Genomic DNA, 15,775 nt, shown 5'->3' with positions numbered 1-15,775 from the left:
TTATAGAAGGTTGCAAGAATCTAGAGAACAGAAGCCGTGGACAAAACCTCCGTATCGTCGGAGTCACAGAGGGCAGTGAAGCAGAGAACCCGAGCCGCTTTGTCACAGAGTTTTTGTCCACCGTGCTGGGGGAGGACAACTTTGATGCACCGTTAGATATTGACCGGGCACACAGGAGCCTCGCCCTGAAACCACAGAATGGAGAGAGGCCACGGGTGCTTATTGTGAGGCTGCAAAAGAAAAGATCTTGAAACTGTCCAGAAATAAAGGCCGCCTGATCTACAATGGCTCTCCCGTGCACACCTTCCCTGACATGAGCCCTGAGGTCGGCAGGCTCCGAGCATCGTTCGACCAAGTGAAGGCTGAGCTGCGCAACGCGGGAGTCTCCTACAGCATGTTTAACCCGGCGAGGCTGACCGTCACCCTGGACAGCACCAGGCACTCGTTCACTGATCCCTGCGATGCAGAAAAGTTTATTAAAGCAAACATCACACACCCGTCTGAGGACAGTTGAAGAGAGGATTTTCTTCTACACGCCTCCCTGAAACAACTCTGAGTAACTGTAAATCATTATAAAGAACAGTGTCAAGGATTAATGTAGGGCTGCTCCACACAGCCTTGCTATCTTTAGGCAGACTGAAAAGTGTATTATTATTTGTTTGACTAATATTACGTTCATGTTATCTTATTCCTGTTTGTTTAGAACCTCTCAATGTCTGTTTAATACTTACCGGTACATAAATGCATAGAAGGAGGAGAAGAATCAGGAAAGCATTTATATACAAAGAGAGATTGTTGGAGATGCAATAAGAATTATTATTATTCTACTTTAATCATTTATTTTCATTTAATCCAGATAAAGTGGGGAAACCTTTATAATCTAACCCTAACAGAGAGTAAGGTAAACATGGAAATGAATAATACAATTTCTGGTGCATATTTTTATTTTATTAGTATTTCTCAGGGAATATAGCACCAACATTTGTATCTAATCTAGATTTACCCCTGTTATCCAAAACTCAAGTTTTTATTATTATTATTGTCGGTATCATTATAGTTTTAATTACCATATATTTACTTTATTCGGTTTTATTTTATTTTATGTATTTATTTTGTAAGATACACACCCATGCTTAATGTATAACCCAAATCTCAGAACATATTCAGGCTGCAGAAGGAGGAAATAAACAAAAATGGTCTAAGAAAAAACAAACATACTTAACACAGGAGCTTAGTGGAATGTCAGGTGATGAAGGTTTTTTGGATAAAGTTTTTTCTCCCTTACGTTAAAGGAAGCATGTCTCAGGGGAAGCAGGGAAGGACAACAAGGGGTTTCTGTATAGTTGTAAAGGGAAAGTTCTGTTCCCAGTACAGGAGTATTTTTATGGATTATTTGTGTAAAGGGATGCCACAAAACAAACAGCATACGAAGAATCTGATTTTCAAACATCACAATAATGGTTGATAAGGTCAGTAAGTCTGATGAAGCTATGCCAACAAACCTGGTCCAGTTTGTTACATGGAATTGTAATTGGGATTAAATGGAGCGGTGAAGCGAGGCGATGCACGAGCTCATCTTAAAAAGCTGAGAACAGATGTTGCATTCTTGCAAGAGACGCACTTAAGAAATCCAGATCATCATAGATTACGCTGCAAATGGACAGGACATATATTCCACTCTCCATTTCATTTTAAAAGTAGAGGCACTGCAGTAATAATCAAAAACTCAACACCTTTCACAGCTTCTGAGGTTATTTCTGACCTCCAGGGGAGATTTGTGATTGTGACGGGAAATCTCCATGACTATCAGATTACTCTGGCTAACATATATGCACCTAAAGTCCATGATTGATCCATTTATATCAACTGTTTTAGCCAAACTACATGATATGAACTCTCACCAACTAGTAATAGGTGGATATTTTAATTTCTCCATGACTGTCCGATTACTACGCTAGGTAGCGCTACCTAACGTTAGCTAGCATTAGCTAACATGACCCAATTCTGAAAGTTGTCTTCAGCAATCATTTCCATGATTCAACGTTAGCTAATGTTAGCTATCTGTCATTCCTGTGCAAAAAATGGATAATGCCAGCTAACATTAATTTCAACAATTCAACAATCATTTCCTTGCCAAACATCATTTTAAACTTAATTTGAGTCATATTCTAACTAGTCTGAGAATATGATTCAAATCAAGTCAGAAGTTATCTTTGGCAAGGAATGCCAAGCTAGCTAACGCAAGCTAACGCTATCTAACGTTAGCTAATGCTAACGCTAACTTGTATCATATTCTAAGTCTAGTTACTGCAAGCTGACGCAAGCTAACGTTAGCTAGCATCAGCTAACATGACCCAATTCTGAAAATTGTATTCAGCAATCATTCTCAGACTAGTTACTGCTAGCGTTAGCTAACGCCTGCAGTTACTGCTAGCTAGTTACTGCTAGCTAACGTTAGCTAATGCTAGCAGTAATTAGTCTTAGAATATGAATCAAATCAAGTTGGAAATGAATTCTGGCAAGGAAATATCAAGCTAGCTCATGTTAGCTAAAGCTAGCTAACGCAAGCTAACGTTATGTAACACTAGCTAACATTGGCAAGTGTTAGCTATCTGTCATTCCTGCAAAAAATAGCTAATGCTAGCTAACATTAGCTAACGCAAGCTAGCAAGAGGAGCAAACGTTAGCTAGCCTTAGCTAGCGTTAGCTATCTGTCATTCCTGTTTAAAAAATAATTAATGCTAGCTAACATTAGCTAACATTAGCTAACACAAGCTGACATAGCAATCATTTCCTTGATTCAACGTTAGCTAACGTTAGCTATCTGTCATTCCTGTGCAAAAAATGGATTCTGCCAGCTAACATTAGCTAACGCAAGCTAACATTCATTCCAACAATTCAACAATCATTTCCTTGCCAAACATCATTTCAAACTTAATTTGAATCATATTCTAACTAGTCTGAGAATATGATTCAAATCAAGTCAGAAGTTATGTTTGGCAAGGAAATGCCAAGCTAGCTAACGCAAGCTAACGCTATCTAACGTTACCTAACATGACCCAATTCCGAAAGTTGTCTTCAGCAATCATTTTCTTGATTCAACGTTACCTAATGTTAGCTCTCTGTCATTCCTGTGCAAAAAATGGTTAATGCTAGCTGACATTAGCTAAAGCAAGCTGACATAGCAATCATTTCCTTGCCAAACATCATTTCCAACTTGAGTTGAATCATATTCTCAGACTAGTTACTTCTAGCATTAGCTAATGCCTGCAGTTACTTCTTGCGAGTTACTGCTAGCTAACGTTAGCTAAAGCTAGCAATAACTAGTCTTAGAATATGAATTAAATCAAGTCGGAAATGAATTTTGGCAAGGAAATATCAAGCTAGCTCATGTTAGCTAAAGCTAGCTAACACAGTCTAACGTTATGTAACATTCACTAACGTTAGCTAGTGTATATATCTGTCATTCCTGCAGAAAATAGCTAATGCTAGCTAACATTAGCTAACGCAAGCTAGCAAGAGGAGCAAACGTTAGCTAGTGTTAGCTATCTGTCATTCCTGTGTAAAAAATAATTAATGCTAGCTAACATTAGCTAACACAAGCTGACATAGCAATCATTTCCTTGCCAAACATCATTTCCAACTCGAGTTGAATCGTATTCTCAGACTAGTTACTGCTAGCGTTAGTTAACGCCTGCAGTTACTGCTAGCTTGTTACTGCTAGCTAATTTTAGTGCTATCTATATATATATTTAGTGCTTAATGCTAGCAGTAACTATCTTAGAATATGAATCAAATAAAGTCGGAAATGAATTTTGGCAAGGAAATATCAAGCTAGCTCATGTGAGCTAAAGCTAGCTAACGCAAGTTAACGTTATGTAACACTAGCTAACGTTGGCTAGTGTTAGCTATCTGTCATTCCTGCAAAAAATAGCTAATGCTAGCTACCATTAGCTAACGCAAACTAGCAAGAGAAGCAAACGTTAGCTAGCGTTAGCTAGCGTTAGCTATCTGTCATTCCTGTGTAAAAAATAATTAATGCTAGCTAACACAAGCTTACATAGCAATCATTTCCTTGCCAAACATAATTTCCAACTTGAGTTGAATCATATTCTCAGACTAGTTACTGCTGGCGTTAGTTAACACCTGCAGTTACTGCTAGCTTGTTACTGCTAGCTAATTTTAGCTAATGCTAGCAGTAACTTTCTTAGAATATGAATCAAATAAAGTCGGAAATGAATTTTGGCAAGGAAATATCAAGCTAGCTCATGTTAGCTAAAGCTAGCTAACGCAATCTAACGTTATGTAACATTTGCTAACATTAGCTAGTGTTAGCTATCTGTCATTCCTGTGCCAAAAGTAGTTAACGTAGTAAATCATTTCCAGCTTGATTTGAATAATATTCTAATACTAGTTACTGCTAGCTAATGCAAGCTAATGCTGACGCTTACTTGTATCATATTCTAAGTCTCGCTACTGCTAGCTAACTTTATCTAATGCTAGCTAACGATAGCTAGTGTTAGCTATCTGCCATTCATGTGCAAAAGATAGCTAATGCTAGCTAACATTAGCTATCTTTTGCAATGTTAACTAACCCTGGATAACGTTTGCTACTGTTAGCTGACGCTAATAATAACTTGTATCCTATTCTAAGTCTAGTTACTGCTAGCTAACGCAAGTTAATGTTAGCTAACTAAAATAAATAATAAATCATAATAAATAATAAATAATAAATAATTTCCCAGTCTGGGATCATTAAAGTAATTCTATCTATCTATCTAACCCTGGCTGACGTTTGCTAGTGTTAGGTAACGCTAACGGTAACTTGTATCCTATTCTAAGTCTAGTTACTGCTAGCTAACGCAAGTTGATGTTAGCTAACCCCGGCTAACGTTTGCTAGTGTTAGCTAACGGTAGCTTTTGTCTTATTCTAAGTCCAGTTTCTGCTAGCTAACACAAGTTAATGTTAGCTAGCCCTGGCTAACGTTTGCTTGTGTTAGCTAACTGTCATTCTTGTGCCAAAAATAACTAATGCTAGCTAACATCAGCTAATGCAAGCTAACATAGTAAATTATTTCTAGAGTTTCTACTAGCTAACGCAAGTTAATGTCAGCTAACTAAAATAAATAATAAGTAATAATAAATAATAAATAATTAAATAATTTCCCAGTCTGGGATCATTTAAGTAATTCTATCTATCTATCTAACCCTGGCTAACGTTTGCTAGTGTTAGGTAACGCTAACGGTAACTTGTATCCTATTCTAAGTCTAGTTACTGCTAGCTAACGCAAGTTGATGTTAGCTAACCCCGGCTAACGTTTGCTAGTGTTAGCTAACGGTAACTTTTGTCTTAATCTAAGTCCAGTTTCTGCTAGCTAACACAAGTTAATGTTAGCTAACCCTGGCTAACGTTTGCTAGTATTAGCTATCTGCCATTCATGTGCAAAAGATAGCTAATGCTAGCTAACATCAGCTAATGCAAGCTAACATAGTAAATTATTTCTAGAGTTACTGCTAGCTAACGCAAGTTAATGTTAGCTAACCCCGGCTAATGTTTGCTAGTGTTAGCTAACGGTAACTTTTGTCTTATTCTAAGTCCAGTTTCTGCTAGCTAACACAAGTTAATGTTAGCTAACCCTGGCTAACGTTTGCTTGTGTTAGCTAACTGTCATTCTTGTGCCAAAAATAACTTATGCTAGCTAACATCAGCTAATGCAAGCTAACATAGTAAATTATTTCTAGAGTTACTGCTAGCTAACGCAAGTTAATGTTAGCTAACCCCGGCTAATGTTTGCTAGTGTTAGCTAACGGTAACTTTTGTCTTATTCTAAGTCCAGTTTCTGCTAGCTAATGTTGGCTAATGCTAGCAGTAACTGTTCTTAGTTAGTTGGAGATTAATTTTGGCAAGGAAATGTCAAACTAGCTAATGTTAGCTAAAGCTAGCTAGCGAGAGGAGTTAATGTTAGCTAACACAAGCTAACACCAACTAATGTTAGCTAACACTTAAGCTAACTTGTATCATATTCTAAGTCTAGTTACTGCTAGCCAACGCAAGCTAACGTTAGGTAACGTTGGCTAGCGCTGGCTAACATTAGCTAGTGTTAGCTATCTGTCATTCCTGTGCCAAAAGTAGTTAACGTAGTAAATCATTTCCAGCTTGATTTGAATAATATTCTAATACTAGTTACTGCTAGCTAATGCAAGCTAATGCTGACGCTTACTTGTATCATATTCTAAGTCTCGCTACTGCTAGCTAACTTTATCTAACGCTAGCTAACGTTAGCTAGTGTTAGCTATCTGCCATTCATGTGCAAAAGATAGCTAATGCTAGCTAACATTAGCTATCTTTTGCAATGTTAACCAACCCTGGATAACGTTTGCTACTGTTAGCTGACGCTAATAATAACTTGTATCCTATTCTAGGTCTAGTTACTGCTAACTAATGCAAGCTAATGTTAGCTAACACTGGCTAATGCTGGCTAACGTAACGTAGTGTAGTTTCTGTTGAAAGATTTCATTTGCAGTGATGTTTCGAGCCAGATTTATCCAAAATTTAAGGGTAATCGATGGACTAACAAAGAACGCTAACAAAAAATCGCTTACAATCTGTCATTCCTGTGCCATAAATAGCTAATTCCAGCTACCATTAGCTGACATAAGCTAACATTAGCTATGTTTTGCACATTTATGACAATTTCCTCAACTCGAACTGAAACTAAAGCAATTTCAAGAAGAGAACTCACCTGTTCTTTGTTAGTTCATCGATTACCCTTAAATTTCAGATAAATCAGGCTCAAAACATCACTACAAATAAAATCTTTCAACAGGAACTACTTTCTGTGTGGATCACTTTCAGCAGCCATTCTAGTAGGTTTGCAATGTGCATGTCTTTGTAATCATTCCCACAATGAATATTAAATGTTTTCATGAGTCATATAGAAAATGTTTATTTTTTGAAGAACAGCTGGAAGATGAAATGGGAACTTTTCATTGCAAAGATGTTGCAAGAAAACAACCTCAGCGTGTCATTTTTTACCTGCTCATGCATCGAAGGGTTAATATGGTGAATTGTAACTAGCACCATTGGATTCCTTACAGCGGGTTTAACAGTTAACATCAACATTCATCTTATTCAGAAGTCCAGATATTACAAGTCTAAATTATACGGCGGCCATTCTTAAAATTCAATATGGCCGCCATATAGACATCTGAGCAAATGCAAACATTGATTTTCTGACTCCTTAAACAATAAACTTTTCAAAAATGTTCAGTTTAGCAAATCCCCCAAAAATCCCACAAAGGTTAAAATGTGAATCTGATGAAGCAACTAAGAGACATTAAGTGTCATTGTTTCTGCTTTTAATGGCATCAAACATGAAGTTCTCCTCACAGTAACTATTACTGCTGTAATATACATCAGATATCAATCCAGCACCAAACTATGGTCACATGAACACGTCAACACATGAAACCAGGAAACTGTTTCTATCACAAACAGCTTCAGTGACACTTGTGAGGTTCTGGAGGGAAACAGTCTGGGAGTCTCTGTCACTTGGTTCTGTGGCAGAGGTCGGGAACCAACGTCCAGTGTTTTCTGATTGATTTATGACGTATAAATTGTATTTGTTTCTTTGCACAGTAAAACAAAGCAGCAGAAACACAGCAAGAACAAAAAGCAGACTGTGCAGCTGAGATTCAGAAAAGCCCTCCAAGCTTCAAACAGGAATCGGACCTCAAAAGTTCTGACGTCCAAATCCAAAGTCCTCTAATATAGAAACCTGGTCACAAGTTGACATTGGATCAAACAGCAAGCGTAAGGTGGCCCACAGGAAACAGCAACAACATCCAATAAAATAAAGATGAAGTGATAAATCCAACAAGAGGTTTGTGTGTGTTCTCAGATGTTGTGGTCCTCTTTCACACACACCAACATCCTGTGGCTCACTCTCAGTGTGTGAGGAGAGTGGCAGAGGTGAAGAGGTTCAGGGAGAACAGGGAGAAGCAGCCTGATGGACAGATTGTGTTTCTGTGTATGAGAGTCATGTCATGTCCATGTTTGCATGCTGAAAGAGGATGTGCTGCTCTGACCCCCCTCCTCCTTTCAGGGCGGAGCCTGCTGGAGTCTGATGGTTGACACCAGGTCTGAGGAAGTGTGAGTGTCTTTTTACTGTCATTCATCAAAACACTGTGACATCACTCATTCACATCTGTGATGTCATCATCACACTGATGACACATTAATAACTGCAGCTGTGTTGTGTCTTTTTCTCTCCATCAGATTCCTGTGAGCTCACAGTCGACACAAACACAGTCAGCAGAGAGATCAAACTGTCTGACAACAACAGGAAGATGACAGGTGTGAAGGTGGATCAGTCATATCCTGATCATCCAGAGAGGTTTTACTTCTGGCCTCAGCTGCTGTGTAGAACTGGTCTGACTGGTCGCTGTTACTGGGAGGTCGAGTGGAGCGGAGATGTTTCTATATCAGTGAGTTACAGAAGAATCAGAAGGAGAGGAGACAGTAAAGACTGTGTGTTCGGAGGGAATGATCAGTCCTGGCGTCTGTGGTGCAATTATGGTCGTTACTCTGTCAGGCACAATAACAGACAGACAGACATCTCCTCCTCCTCCTCCTCCTCCTCCTCCTCCTCCTCCTCCTCCTCTTCCTCCTCCTCCTCCTCCTCCTCCTCCTCCTCGTCCTCCTCCTCCCTCCTCTGGTAGAGTAGCAGTGTATGTGGACTGTCCTGCTGGCACTCTGTCCTTCTACAGAGTCTCCTCTGACTCACTGATCCACCTCCACACCTTCAACACCACATTCACTGAACCTCTTTATCCTGGATTTGGGTTCTTCTGGTCCAGTTCTGGTTCCTCAGTGAGTCTGTGTGGTGTTTAGTGTGCAGAGTCTCCTCCTGTCACAGAAACATTGTCAGTGCTGAACAGTTGAGTCTGTACAGGATCACAGTCACATCAATCTTTCAGCTTCTTGGAATAAATTCATCAGTCAACTTTGTACAAAATGATTCAAAGTGATTGAAAAGATTCTTCATTTCCATTTGAAACTTCTTCTTCCATTAAATTGTGGATTAAAATGTGTTGACTTGTACTTTCTGTCATGTGTTGTTTTGAATTCTGGCTCTTGTTCCAATAAAATCCACAACTATTAGTGAAATGTAAGAAAGAGAAAACATTGAGTCGTCTGCAGCTTTAATTGTAAAGAATCATTGTGAACAAAGTTGTAAATGGACAGTAAAATCTGATCAAATGTACTCGACACTCCACCTGAAACACTCTGACTTGTTTCATGTGTTTCTAATGATGAAACTAAAAGTTTGATGGTGTTGGTTAACACATGTAATTCTGTCCGTAGTGACAGAGTCAGAAACTGCACAACATCTCTTCATTTCTGTCTGATTATTCTATGAGAAGAAAACACATTTGAATGACAATCATTGTGTTTCTCTCAGTGTTTTGTGGCTGTTGAAGTCCGGCTGTATTTTCAGGACGTTTGTTGGATTTGAATCTGGTCCGTCAAACTAAACAGCTGTGAGAAAAGTCTTTCTCTGTCTGAGCCGGTTGGCTGAAGATGTTTGGAAGTCTGAGAGCCGGATGAAATACTGAAACTCTTTCACACATCACAAACTAAACTGTCCTCGTGAAGTTTTGAAACAAGTGCTGAAGAGATTTGAGCTCATGTTTGATGCTTCTGAACGTTGATGTTCAGAGCAAAGAGTCCAAAACTTGTACAAATGATTCCCTTTAGTTTCAATCTGACTTTGTTTGTGAAACCATCAGCTGACGAGTTTATAATCAGACTGAAAGATGTCGCACAGCATCACTGAAATGTTTCTCCTCTGATAAAGTAGCTCAATATAACAACATCAAATATTTACAATATTAATGAGGTAAGAAGACATTTTGTTCCAACAGAACACTGTTTGAAGCCAGAGAGGTGGCAGGGTCCGCCACATATAAACCCAGTGAAACAGTATAAAGTGTGTTGTCCTTTAAGGTCACTTTGTTTCTTCAGTCATGAAAACAAAGAGAGTTTGTTTCTTTAGTTTGTTGATCAGCTGATGAAGATCTTTGTCTCCTTTTTTTTGCTCCTTGTTGTTTCTTCCACTAAACTACAGACTGCTCCTTTAAACTTTCTTTCCTGGCAGCAGAAATCCAGTGAAGAACAAAAACTTTGACTTGATTTTAGAAAATATGTGAAACAAGTATTATTCTGTGTGATTGCAGCACAGCGAGCACAACTTCAACTCCTCTTTTTATTTCATTATTCTGACTCCTTTCAGGATAAAAGAGGTTTTTTTTTTAATCTTCTTGAAGCTGAAACATGTTTTCTTTGAGAGAAGGAAGAAATAAATCCTAAAAGCAAAAGAGAATGAGTGTAACAGTTTGCTGAGACATGAATTGATGGTGAAATGAAAGCAGGTGGCAGCACAGAATCAGTGGGACTCAGAGATCTTCTGTCCTGACGACTCTCATCAATCTGTATGTGACTCATTTGTTTAACACTCACATTCAATCATTCATTTTCTCTTCATTTCTTTTGTTCAACGCTTTAAGTTCTCACCAAATCTGTTCAATGCTTCAATATGTGTGTGAATCAATAAGTCATGTAGTGATTATGACCAAGATGAAGAAAAACCTGTTTTCTTTGTTCAATATGTTGAATATTAATGCATTTCCAAGTATAACACAGTATTATACTTGGAAATGCATTAATAGACATGTTGAAAGTTACTTTAAATTCTTTGCTACAAAGAAAACAGGTTTTCCTTCATCTTGGTCAGTTCATGTAGAAGACGAGCGGTTCAAACAGCTGAACTACATCTTATTGTGAAAGGCTGCTGTGTTATCTTCTAGACATATTCTACATTTTTAAAGTGTTTAAATGTTAGTTTAATGTGTGTGGAAGTTATTTGGTCCTTGTAACATCAAAATGTTAACAGGAAACCTTTATTGTGACATTTTATTTACTCTTTCTGTGTGTAAATGTGTTTGTCTCAGATTAAATATTGAGGAGTTTTTCACAGACAGTAAACTTCATTTGACTGCATGTTCTTTGTCAGCTGTGACCTTTATTTCACTTTGTCATAAACAATTAACACATCAACTTTTAAATGCTACAATATTTCAGGATCAAATTAGAAATGAAGCTAATTTTTCTCACGTTTCCATGAAATGCTTCAGACAAAAACAAACTGCACATTTCAACATTGTGGCTCAATAACAACTGAATCAAACATGGTGTTTTTATTTCATGATATAAGACAGGTGCTAGCACTGGATGCTAAAGCTAAGCACAAACACTCCTACATTCATCTGCATTTCACTCTCATGACACATTCATTTATAAAAGGGAGCAACAAGTGAAAAGTTGTTTTCTAGGTTACAACATGAGCATCTGAAACTGTGATGAGCATCTACAAACAATTGTAATGTGCAGATGAACTAACAATGGCTAAAGCTGTTAGCTGCAGACCTGCGAGGCAGCTGGATCTGATGTTTCTCAGAGTCTGACTTCCCTCTGAGGGATCAGACTGTAACAGCAAAAAGAACGGACCTCATCTGGTCCTGTGAAGCCACCCGGTTCTGGAAGTCTGTGCCCGTCGCTCTCGGACCCGCTCCAGAAGCCATAGGGGGAACCTGAAAGCAGAACAGGACCAGTTTAACACAAGTGTTACATGTCCAGTCATAAAGCAGCAGCAGCAGGAACACGAGTTCAGACAAACAGCTGGTTGATTCAGTTTACAGAGAAATAACTGAAGAGGTTCAACATGTCAGTGAAATGTAGATTTCTGGGATCAGAATAATTATTTCTAACAGCAGCACAAACTCCATCCTCACAAAGCACGTAGTGATGAATCAACTGTCCAATCAGAAGCTTCCAGTCGTCTCTTCTCTACTGATGTGTGTGTTAGTTTAGTTTCTTTGTGTTTAAATCAGATGTAGCAGCAGAGTGTTGTTAGGGTGGAGCACATGTTAACACTTTTCATTTCAAACAGCAGAGTGGAACTATAAAGCAGCAGAATATGGTTCCTAACAAAGTCCTGGAGTCAATCAAACCTGCTTTATTTCCTCACTGGCTGTTTGAGATTCTGACACAAAGAGTTTAATTTGTCCCTGAGTAAATGCAGACTGGCTGCACAGCTGCACTCACTTACTTTCAATCAGTGCTCATTAGCTAGCGTTGCTAAGCTAGCAGGGAACAGGCTCGTCAGATGTCTTGATTTGAAGCATTCTTGCCGCTCAGTTTAACATGATGTGAGTCCAAATGTGCAGTAAAAGCTTCATTTCACTCCGAGTGCATCATTCTTCACTGAAACGGTTTGTTGACGGCACAAGACAGCTGAGCTAACAAGCTAATGCTAGCTCAGTCAGGGTCAGGGTTTGAACCCACAACCTGCAGACTTTACAGCATCACTTGCGACCTGACAGGCAGGAGAGTAACCGCTCCTCAGTCCTGCCTGTCAGGTCACACTCGGGGATCGACACTTTCCTCCAGCAGCACCGACATCCTCCCAGTGGCAGGTAGCAGCAACCTGTTTGTTTACACATTTGAATGTACAAAGTTTTGCACAATTTCTTTGTTTTGCACTTCTTAATATTATCTAAATATATATTAATATCTGTTCCATAGCATAAATGTGAATTTAAAATATTGTACATATTGTACTATTCCTATTCTTATATTATGTATACATATATACATATATACATGTCACAGGTTGCCGCAGACTGCCACTGGGAGGATCTCGCTGTCTCTCCTTTTTGTCTGCCATGACAAAGACACAGCAGCTAACGTGAGTTGTTCAAAAACCTTCTTTTTCATAAACTCTGTGTACACAAACAATGTTCTCAATGCTCGTGTTCATGTGTAGAGACCCTGGTGATGCTACCAGCAAAGTTTCATGTTGTGTCGAGACTTCTTACTGTTTTAAACAGAGAGATTTTGATGCCAGTGTATCCTGCCCCGAGCTCTCCCGTTCAAAATTAACGTGCCCGAAAACGAAACTACAGTAAATCTTAAAAGTGCCTCTTTCGTCCTAATTATGCTTTTACGCGAAGGTTCGACTCATATTCAATCACAAATAAAGCCTCAGTTGCTTTTTGGCGAGAGTTTCACTTTAACTGCTGTAGAACCTGCTGCTGACTTCCTGTTCTGCTCCTGCTGGACTCAGACTCCCATCATGCACCTCTCCTGTCTCACCTGGTCAGAACAGGCTGGACTCAGACTCCCATCATGCACCTCTCGTGTCTCACCTGGTCAGAACAGGCTGGACTCAGACTCCCATCATGCACCTCTCCTGTCTCACCTGGTCAGAACAGGCTGGACTCAGACTCCCATCATGCACCTCCCGTGTCTCACCTGGTCAGAACAGGCTGGACTCAGACTCCCATCATGCACCTCTCGTGTCTTACCTGGTCAGAACAGGCTGGACTCAGACTCCCATCATGCACCTCTCCTGTCTCACCTGGTCAGAACAAGCCGTTAGATTTCACGTCCTGAATGTTTTTCAGGTGAAAGTGTTGAAATATAAAAACTGAAAGTTTCCATCATTTAGACATAAACTCCATGTTGAGTGAAGTCAACAACACAAACTCACTAAATGTCAAGAAAGGAAATATTTTGACTCCTATTTTCATTGTAAACAGAAAAATCCAACCGTCTGAACTGAAGTTTGTGTCTTCATTCAAACTGGACCTGAACTGAATCACAGTCACAAACACTAACATGTAACTTTACTGTGTGTTTGATGAGGTTGTTGTTGTGACCTTGAGGTGTCTGGATGGCAACACATTCTGATTTTTGAATTTACTTAGTGTAGGTTAAATGATGATTAATTGTTTCTCCCCATGTTAAATGAGTTAAAGAGTGCAGACAGAGTGAGGCTTACAGCTCCAGGGGTCCTGAAGTAGTTTTTCAACCGGTGAGGGCTAAAGGTCAGCAGCCATCATAAAGTACCAAAACCTGAGGTTAGCCCCGCCAAATGGTGGGAGATGCCCAAACGTTTATGTTCCCATAGAGGGATGGGGAACCCATTTGGGTCATTTTGAGGACAAGACCTACAGTTGACCGCAGCCAGAGGCCTGTACTGCGAAGGGGGCTCAACATAGCCAGGCTTTGTGCTCATGATGCAGCTCAACAAAGCCCCAAGTCCCCAATCAGAGTTAAATGGTACTGCGACGGTGGTTATCAACTTACTTTGTCAAGTCCGGTTCTCTGCTTTGTGCTCTGCGCGCGTTCATGTAAAAGGGGGCGTTTGACGTCATATTATTCTACTTCCGTGCGAAAATGGATCGATCCCGGGCCACATATTTTACTCAAGATGAGCAGATTCTTATTATGCAGGACTATGAAGAATTCAAGGACACAATCACGGCAAAAAGTAACACTGTCGCCGCCAGTAGAGCGAGGGAGGGCTGCTGGCAGAAAACTGCTGACCGTGTAAATGCGTAAGTTAACAATGATTAATATTAAGATAAATATTATATTAAGCCCTCAGTGTTTTCATTTCTGAAAGCTCAACATTGTGCAACTTTTACATATTAACCCTCATCCATTTAAAAAATAAATACACTGAAGCAACAACTATCTTTTTTCATTTTTGAATGATGTCTATATTGTTTTCACATTTTACTGATCTCAGTTATAGAATGCGCGTGAGTGTTTTATTGAAAGCGAGGCTGAGTGTGCGTAGGCTATAAATGTTTAGTGTTTTTTTTTGTATTACTGTGTCGGGATGAACAAGCAAATGTAGCTACTGTCCCTGTACAATGACAATAAAGAGCTTTCTGACAGTGAAAACAGCTCCAGCCTGTAAGATTTGTGTTTGGGCGTACACTGCCCGACAACGGGTGAAACATTGATCAGTTCATCAGTTTATTCATGGCCACATCAAAGAAATAATTAACTTTACTCATTATCTGTGACAAATAAATACTAGGTTGGCCTAATTAATATGTCATATTGCATTTTATTAAGATGTGGAAGCAGCAGTCGGACATGGCAGCAAGTTAGAGCCAAATACAAAAACATCATTCAAAGTGGTATGTAGCCAAGCTGCCCATCATTTTGTCAGTGTGTGTTCCTGCTAAGATTTTCTGCATCACCAACTGAATGTAAGTAGGTTCCTGTGGCAAAAAAACGAAGGGCTACACAAACAGTTTGCCCGACAGTGAGCGCACAGCTTCTTCAGTGGCATTCCTGACACTCGGCTCAATAAGTGAGCAAATGTGCCGTATTCCCTCGGCTGAAAATCTATATCGCTCATAGAGAATTTCATCAGGAAATGCCAGCGGATCAGCGCGATCTCGAAGAAGCCGCTCACGTCGTAGTGCTGCCCGAATTATTCTTGCTCCCAGGTCCACCGGGTTCTCAATGAATGGTGACGCCATCTCCGAATGAGTTACACAGTGAAACAGCGGCGCTTTTATAGCCGATTTTAAGCTGAAACTCTGAACAGAACCTGGTCGGGACCAGGTTATGAGCTAAGCACAAGTTACCATGGTGATCTAGCCGGGTTAAAGAGAGCCACCTTTGTAGTACAGGGAAGCCTGACTTTAGACTCAACATACCTGCTAACCCACTAAACTGGCTTCGCAGTACAGGCCTCAGGTCAGATGAGTTAGGGGAGAAGAGTAGAGAAACAGGTCAACTCCTCTTTTAGGCTATTGGATAATATGCCAAAATGACCAATTAGAAGAAGTGGGTGTTTACTGGAAAAGGGGCTCTAAAGGCCGGTGCAGGGAAAGAAACAGGTGGTGG

At 39.7% G+C, this 15,775-nt stretch overlaps 1 protein-coding gene and 1 long non-coding RNA gene across 2 annotated transcripts in view; one reads left to right on the top strand and one right to left on the bottom strand.

The window, feature by feature from the left end:
- Window positions 1–8,878, top strand: part of LOC115576543 (uncharacterized) — a gene marked incomplete at both ends in the record, with an annotated part of 30,168 nt that extends 21,290 nt beyond the window's left edge. Inside the window, 3 exons of the mRNA XM_030409071.1 lie at window positions 6,932–6,944; window positions 8,279–8,618; window positions 8,698–8,878. Of these exons, the coding sequence (XP_030264931.1) occupies window positions 6,932–6,944; window positions 8,279–8,618; window positions 8,698–8,878 (534 nt within the window). The remainder of the gene's footprint in view (window positions 1–6,931; window positions 6,945–8,278; window positions 8,619–8,697) is intronic.
- A 2,174-nt stretch (window positions 8,879–11,052) lies between these two features.
- On the bottom strand, window positions 11,053–12,252 carry LOC115576714 (uncharacterized). The gene is made up of 2 exons (XR_003982922.1): window positions 11,854–12,252; window positions 11,053–11,652 (listed from the first exon to the last, which is right to left on the bottom strand). It is a non-coding gene; the product is annotated as an uncharacterized LOC115576714 (long non-coding RNA).
- Window positions 12,253–15,775: the final 3,523 nt, after the last annotated feature.

The sequence above is a fragment of the Sparus aurata genome, chromosome 24, assembly GCF_900880675.1.
Source record: "Sparus aurata chromosome 24, fSpaAur1.1, whole genome shotgun sequence".
Lineage (NCBI taxonomy): Eukaryota > Metazoa > Chordata > Actinopteri > Spariformes > Sparidae > Sparus > Sparus aurata.
The sequence above is the reverse complement of the archived record's forward strand: the minus strand, read 5'-3'. Positions and strand labels throughout refer to the sequence as shown.